Source organism: Nuphar pumila, chromosome 17 (genome assembly GCF_984573655.1).
Source record: "Nuphar pumila chromosome 17, dmNupPumi1.hap1.1, whole genome shotgun sequence".
NCBI lineage: Eukaryota > Viridiplantae > Streptophyta > Magnoliopsida > Nymphaeales > Nymphaeaceae > Nuphar > Nuphar pumila.
Genome location: NC_143265.1, coordinates 29,390,066 through 29,397,939, shown reverse-complemented (window position 1 = coordinate 29,397,939; position 7,874 = coordinate 29,390,066). Strand labels below are relative to the sequence as shown.

Genomic DNA, 7,874 nt, shown 5'->3' with positions numbered 1-7,874 from the left:
AGGATGGGGGCGATCCTTGTACTTTTGGAGAACTGATATCTCAACCCACATTTTATTTTCATTCGCAATTAGGTCTAGTTTGATTGTAATTCATAGACCAATTTTTTTATAATCAGCAATTCTTGATTTTTTCTGTTAATCTCTGGAAGCATAAACCCTTTTCCCCAAATGACCACTGAAGATGGTTAGCTCGCAGTTTTGGTGTCAACCGTATCCCAGAAACAAGAATCAGCCGTAGCCCGTTAAATCAAAGGAAATGAGTAGGCAAGGCGCAATAGTTTCTTCTAAGGGACACAGATTCATTGGCACGCATCCAAAAACAGGGTATAGAGAGAGAGAGAGAGAAAGATGTTTAATTTATTCAAGAAAAGAGGAGACTGAAACAGGAGTTTCTGAAGCAAGATAAAGACTTACAGCAATGGCGGAATAGGCAGCAGCAAGGAGGCGAAGAACCAAGTCAGTCATCACCGACGTCTAAGGAACCTACTCGGGCTAAAAGGCTCGAGATCAACGATGGCGGAGCGGCCGTCCAAGATGAGCTCTGCCATGGCAGCACCGGTGGCAGGCCCGTTGAGTATGCCCCAGCAGTTGTGCCCCGTCGCCACATACAACCCCTCAACGTCAGGCATCTTCCCCATCACCGGCTGACCATCCGGAGTACACGGCAAGAAGCAGGCCTGCTCTGCTTCCACATGGGCGGACCCGCCACCCAACCGGCTCGACACCGTCTCAGCGATCCCCTTCAGCATCTCGATCGATTCCGCCCTCGGCTCCACCTGGTCCGGACCGTCCGGCACCAGGGCGTCGTCTTCCGACATGCCGCATATGTAAACCTCGCCGTTGGGCCGAGGGTACAACTCCGGGTCGAGGCATTTCCCGTGGGAGGTGGTGTAGCTGAGGAAGAGGGCGTGAGGGGTGATCTCCTCGGGCTTCTCGGGCCTCAGCACGATGCTGTGCGCCTTGATCCCGTACACCCTGAACAGAGACGATATCAGCCCGAGCTTGGACGACCAGGGTCCCAGCGTCAGGACCACCGCGTCCGCATCGATGGTGGTGCTACCACCGTCAGAAGCATGACCACCATTCTTGACTGCGATCGAGACAGCCCTGCCCTCAGCGATCCCCACGCCCTCCACCTCTCCGATCACCAGCTTGACCCCGTACTCTTCCATGGCCTTGGACAGGAGGGTTCGCGTGAACAATTGGGGATGAACCTGAGCGGTGGTTTCCGTCGTCCCTATGGTTTTAGGGGTTCCGGAGAACCGACCGTCGACCCAAGAAGGGAGACCAGTGCCGCCACTTCCTCTGGCGTCCGACCTAGATGCTGGTGGCTGGCGCTGCCGTTGTTGGAAGGAGAGGGAAAGGGTGTCCAAGGGACGGTATCCGTAGGCGTGGTGACCGTCGAGCTCCCGAGCAAGGGTTCGGTGGAGCTGGAAGCTGGTGCGGGCGAGTTCTGAGAGAGGGGAAGCGTCGCACCAGTCGAGTGCCAGGAAGCCACCGGCCTTGCCGGAGGCGGCACAGGCCACGGATGACTTCTCGACGATTGTGACGGATGTGGCGCCTCCTCCCTTGTGGGCGAGGAAGTAGGCGGTGCACACGCCCACCACCCCACCTCCGCACACCACGACCCTTTTTGTGGTCCGACTCCGACCATCGTCACCTGTGGTTGCGGATGGAGTCGCCGTCGCTTGCTGCGGAGCCTTCTCCATGCCTGATGATGATGATGATGTTGCGGTGGCAGTAAAGGGTCGCGGATGGGCGTGACGGAAAGGGAAAAGTTGCAGCGGGTAATGGGCGATGCAGCAACGCTTGCAACTAGAAAAGATGAGCGACAACGATGATGATGATGATGATGGGAGAAGGAATGTGCCTGCTGCTGCCATTTGTTTTATTTTATTTTACTTTTTTTAATAATTGATCGTTCCCTTCGTAGTGATAGGGAAGAAGAAAAAGAGAAAATTTAAAATGGGAAAAAATGAGAGCCGAGCCGAACCTTCTCTCTCTCTCTGCAACTAGCTTACTGGTTTCCCCCCTTGATTTTGGGACGCTTAGAGCACGGTGAAATTGTATTTGCCGTTCGATCTCAATCGTTCTTTTGCTGAAACAAAGAACCAAGAAAGAGTCACGTTGATAAATTGAAGATGAAACACGAATGTTCGAATCCCCACCGAGCACCTTAGGTGTCATTTCATTGGTTCAAGCATAGCCATCAGAAGCTTCTGAATGCCTTGGTGAGCTCCCTTGGAAAGTATGAAGCCATGATTGCCAACCGTCTTATTCTTTTACGCTTTCAAAACATCAGAAATCAAATGCCTTTTTTTTGGGTTATGAAAATTGCACTTTCTTAATATTAAAAATGCATGTCGATATTTTGAATAAAAAGGTTAAAAGTCGCCTATCAAAAAAAAAAGTTTAAAATTTGCATTTAAGTGGAAGAACAAATTTAATTTCATCCTACTTTTTAATTGCTTCTTACTCACTCGTGCTTCTTAAACCCTTCATGCTTTACATATTTCCTCACTCGTGCTTCTTAAACCCTTCATGCTTTACATATTTCCTAAGCACTGGCTTCATGCATCCACTTATGTAACTATGGATTCAACCGAGTCTCTGATTTCTACGATCAATAATCACGAGGCCCCTCTTGTTCCAAGTTCATTGTGTAAAATTTTCATGTGACAGAAACAAGTCATATGGGCAGTGGAATTTCTTTCCCCATAGATCGTCACTGTCAGCTACTCACAACAAAAAGAGCAAAAAAGGAAAAAACAATACTTTACAGTGTGGTCGCAGCTCAACTTACTACTGTACATGCCGAGACTAGGTAATCTAGTACCATTAGCATTGTGGCCTAGTAATTTGAGAATTAGACCTCTACACATATTCTGTGAGTCGAGTCATTTACAAGTCTCTGAACTAATGAAAATGTATCAAGCCAAGTAGTTATATATCTGCAGATTGATCCTGTCTCGCTACAAGTACTCACGATCAATAAGGCTTGCGATCCTTTTCTTCAAGTCTGCAGGTTTTATTGGGAACTTGAGCTGCCAGCCAACAATATGTGGTTTAATACTCTCTGAAAACATAAAACATGGGGTCGAACATAGGATGGAGACTTTGCAGACAAGCCTACATAAACTGCTGAAAGAGCTCAGTACCTTGTTTTCATTATCCGCACGAAAGCTGCATCAACCTGCTCACCAACCATAGTGTATCACTGGTTAACCATACAAACAGCAGTTTCAGCACAACAGCATACCTAAGCTTAAGCACATAACTAATCACATCTATAGAGTTGAGAAACAATATCCCACAAGTCTCAATTTATGAATCACAACATTTCTGAGACATGTCAATGATAATGGACAAAAGGCAACCTGATATTGGTGATCCTGAAAGGCTCTCTCTGTGGTGATTGTATTCTCCTCCACTGTCTCTTTAATTTGAATGGCATTCACCTATCCTAAACACACCTTAGCCCCCTTTTTAAATTCACGCATGAATAGAGAAATGGAAGCATACCTTTATGCAGTAAAGCGGTAAATTGTTTTCTTCATTGCATACGAAAGAATCTTCATCCTCCACATCTCTTCCACTTGGTAACAGCAAAATCAAGTTAAACATACCTAAGACTCCTGCACAACAACATACATAGCAGCCTCAGAAAATTCTGCTTTCGTGCACCTTCCGTAGGACACAAACTTTCCTACAGGCAAGCAACTGCAGCGTTCTTCTCAGCTCTTTATCCTCAATCCCAGCGGAGTCCTTGATACTTTGAAAACTAAGCTTTTGTGTATTATTGAATAGCATCAATACAACCGTCTGTTGAGAACATGAACCACAGTCTTGAATAAACTGAATTATTTATTAGCTAAATGAAAGTTCCAGGTGAAATTCAAAGCTCCTAATGCCCACCTGAAAGAGGAATACAGCCAACTCCTTTTTACCTTTCGGAAACTCTGCCTTCAATACACAGTGGCCCAAAGAATTTTGCCACATGAATCGCCAACCACTATATTTACTTAGATAGAACTCCTTGAAGATGTCCTATTCAAAAACAATGTGAAAACAAGCTCAATGCAGTCAAGACTCAAGAATGCATATCATGTTTCATAAACCTGCAATATTACGTGAAACATTTAATTCAATAGGAAGCCGAATATCCATTGGAGGATAAGTTGGCCAGTATCTGGCAAAACACATGAAATATGGAAAGAACATCAGATGATAATCAAGGGGCTTACTTGGTCACAATTCTAAAAGCAAACGAAATATAACCTACCCAGTCGTCAGGACATAGACATTCAGTTCTATCACTGATGGAAGCTTTGTTCTGGCCTGAGATGACTGCTTGATTTATTTCTCTGGACAACTCCATGTTCTGAGAAAGCAAAACAGGTTAAAAACATAGTGTGAAATGTTAGGTGGTTGCAGCATAGTTTCTTTCCTGAAAGAACTAAATGAGAGAATGTAACAGTGATGCTCCTGTGGAATCACAAACCAGATTTAAGTCATGTAACTCGTAGTTATCAAGAGATACTTTTGTAGTTATTTCAGTACATTATCTTTGTGAAATATTAGACAACCTCCACAACAAATTATCCATTGGACATAACATGGACCCTTGCATTATAGATTTGCCACTCTTTGATGACAGGCCTCTTCGTTTACCTTCTACAGTCGAGAAGGACAAAACACAACTATTGTACACCAAAAAACTCACCTAGTTACAAGGACAAATAGTATCTCTAGGAAACTAGAAAGATCACCTTCTTAATTGACAGTTCTTTGGCTTGAGAGAGAGAGAGATCAGCCAGCAGATTCCAGGGTTAATAAAACCCAGAAAGCACCCTAGTTACCCTTGACTAGTCAGCAGCACTTTGGGGCCACAACAAGAAGATCCACCATACAAAGGGAAACCTTAGCTTATCACAGCTCAATGATGCAGCAATCCAGTAACATTACTTCCCAAAAGCTTCGGAAAGAACTTCTCTACATACCCTTTCTTTGTAGGCACCCTCCTGGTCTTGGCCTTCAGATGCAAGGGCTGAGATTTTGGGGCATGCTTGGCACCACCTCGATTGGCAGTTCTTTGTGAAACAGTAGATGAGTAGAAGGATGATTTTTTACTAAATTTATATTCTAAATTTGGAAAATGCAATCTTTACATGCCAAGACATTGATCAAGTAACAAGCACCCATACTAGCTCTCAGCAATTAATACAAGTAACATTTTCATTTGTTCTGGAATAGTTAAAATGATCTACAAATATAAATTTCTTTTGAATTGAGAAAGGGCAAAATAGATACAAATGCAAGACTCCAGCCCTGATAAAGATACAGAAAAATCAAATGGCAGATCTAATATGAAGTCAAACAACTGCTGAAGCATTAGCAAAATCAGCAAAAGATGCCACAAATATAATGGAAGAGCTCCATCAAGGAGCCAGCATTCTGACAGAGTTTTTGTATACAAAAGCTTGTCACGAAATGGCACGGATCCCAATGCACTCTATAATGAATCACAAGAACATAATACATTTTGACAAAAAACATGAGAACTAAAATGGAACACATAGAACGTGAATGAATATCCTCATTAATAATGAACATAAAAAATACAAAAGAAAATTACATTTAATCCTCACTACAAACACTCAAATCATACAAAACCCTAAAACTACCCATCGCCCTCAACCTTTATATAGAGAACAAGAGGGAGAAGAGAGAGATTAAAGAAGAGAAAGGAGGAACCAATCTAGCCGTTGGACCTAGTCCAACAGCCAGTCCCCCAAGTCAACCAATAGTTGACTTGAGTATATAATATATATATATATATACAAAAATATATATATATTATATAAATACATGCATACATACATCCATATATAATATTATATATATATATACATATCTTACCACCCCCACTCAAACTTACCGTAAGTTTGCAAAAGAAATCTTATTACATAAGATATCAACATGTTCTTCATAATACAAATTCTTGAAGGGGCTTCTAGATCTTCCTTGATAAGCTCGAAATATCTTTAGAAGTATCAATGTCTCCAATATTTTAAGAACCTGTAAAGAGAGTAAAACAAGAGCAATCGAAAAAAAAATAACTATATATATATATATATATATATATATATATATATAATGGAGAGATGATGGCCAAGAACACAAACGTACAATATATAAAAGATATTTAATAAGTCAATTTAACATTTTTTTAAAATCATTTAAAATAAGAATTAAATTTGAGAAATCATTAATTTCAAACACGATAGTCATTTATCACTTTAATCATTCATGCACACATACATCTATCACAAAAGGCACATTAATGCATAATAGGCAAGGATTTTCAACATTATCAATACAATGAAGAAACAACTTATAAATGAATATAAATAACAAATCATTTTTACACAACGGAAGATATAAATAAACATGGATCAATTAGAAGCAATATTTAAACACACAACTAATGCATATATGAATGAACCATGCAATAATTTAGAACCAATGAAACAATCACTTATTGACCAATACTAACAGATAATAATGAAAATTCTTTTAAGAAATATGAAGAGATTTAAAATCCCACAAATGTCAAAAAAATGCTTAGATCAAAGAATCTCCCTAATGGAGATACATATCAACAACTCTCAAAGGAGTTACAAGCAAAAATGAAAAATATTTCATTAACATATGCTTAGAAAAGTATTAATGCAAATCACGCTAGACAATCAATCATGCAACTAAAGCATATACAATGCAAAATTCATGAAACTATTTCAATAACCATTTCTCATATAGGAGCAAATGAGTTTAGAAAAAATACGAAGAGATTTTAAAAATCTCATACACAATGAATGAATTTTGCAAATCTTAACACTAGTTTGACCACACAAGCGATCACCTCACTAGACCTCCAATAATAAAAAATCAATTGTAACAGTGACTAGAACAAGAGCATAATTATAATGCCACTAAAGGGCTAAAAACAACATATCTTGTCTACATATAATGACATTTAAAATAAATGTATCAGCAACTAGATCAAGAGTACAATGGGTGCACATAACTCACCATATTGAAGAACAATATCTCTTGTCAACATAAAATAACAATTAAAATAAGTGTATTAGTGACTAGAGCAATAGTATAATCTCAATGTCACTTATAGGCTAAACAAACACACAAAAGTGTGAATAAACATCTATTGTCTACATATAATGACACTCAAAATGAGTGTATCAGCTAATAGAACAAGAATATAATCACAATGACACTCATGGGCTAAACACATACACAAAAGTGTGAATAAACATCTTTTGTCTACATATAATGACACTTAAATACGAGGCATAACAGTAGGGAACACAAGAAGTAAGAGAGCTTGTAATGAAAAACAAACTAATGCCATCAATATAAGTATAATGATTTTAACATTCTTTTGAAACTCAATAGTTTCAAAAACATAATTATCATCACAAGATATCAAGCATCCAATGGTCAAATAAACAAATGAGTGTTAAAACACACTCATAGAAACCGACGTCAATCACCTGACAAGATGACATGAGGTGCACACACAACTCATCCTAACGACCAACTCGGATTTTCAACAACAATGAGTTCAAAGGTCAATCATACATCATTCGGACCCAAGGCAAATGACAACACGTGACTCATAAACTTGAGAATCTAAATTAATAGGATGACATGAGGTGCACACATAACTCACCTCAATGGCTAACCCTGACCCAATAACAACAAGGCAAAAAAAAATACATTATATAAAATTCAGTGATAAACAATCCAAATGCCATAAAAAGGCAATACATACTCACAAAAATCAATTTACAAAT

At 39.9% G+C, this 7,874-nt stretch overlaps 2 protein-coding genes across 2 annotated transcripts; both read right to left on the bottom strand.

Annotated features, from left to right (window-relative positions):
• Positions 1-339: 339 nt before the first annotated feature.
• Positions 340-4,612, bottom strand: LOC149811844 (FAD-dependent oxidoreductase family protein). Its single transcript, XM_089992741.1, has 6 exons — positions 4,283-4,612; positions 3,916-4,047; positions 3,523-3,822; positions 3,159-3,217; positions 2,176-3,044; positions 340-2,098 (listed from the first exon to the last, which is right to left on the bottom strand). The coding sequence occupies exon 6, from the start codon at positions 1,881-1,883 to the stop codon at positions 465-467; it is 1,419 nt and encodes a 472-aa protein (XP_089848867.1). The 5' UTR covers positions 1,884-2,098; positions 2,176-3,044; positions 3,159-3,217; positions 3,523-3,822; positions 3,916-4,047; positions 4,283-4,612; the 3' UTR covers positions 340-464.
• On the bottom strand, positions 3,152-4,378 carry LOC149811845 (cullin-4-like). The gene is made up of 5 exons (XM_089992933.1): positions 4,245-4,378; positions 4,138-4,189; positions 3,916-4,047; positions 3,685-3,822; positions 3,152-3,193 (listed from the first exon to the last, which is right to left on the bottom strand). The coding sequence occupies exons 1-5, from the start codon at positions 4,376-4,378 to the stop codon at positions 3,152-3,154; spliced, it is 498 nt and encodes a 165-aa protein (XP_089849059.1).
• Positions 4,613-7,874: the final 3,262 nt, after the last annotated feature.

Excerpts from the sequence above, each read along its gene's own strand:
- LOC149811844 (XM_089992741.1), bottom strand. The coding sequence starts at position 1,883 with ATGGCAGCAGCAGGCACATTCCTTCTCCCATCATCATCATCATCATCG.
- LOC149811845 (XM_089992933.1), bottom strand. The coding sequence starts at position 4,378 with ATGGAGTTGTCCAGAGAAATAAATCAAGCAGTCATCTCAGGCCAGAAC. Across the intron at positions 4,190-4,244 it reads GCTTTTAGAATTGTGACCAA|ATACTGGCCAACTTATCCTC; the intron begins GTAAGCCCCTTG and ends GTGTTTTGCCAG. Across the intron at positions 3,194-3,684 it reads AAGTTTGTGTCCTACGGAAG|GTTGATGCAGCTTTCGTGCG; the intron begins GTGCACGAAAGC and ends GTTGGTGAGCAG.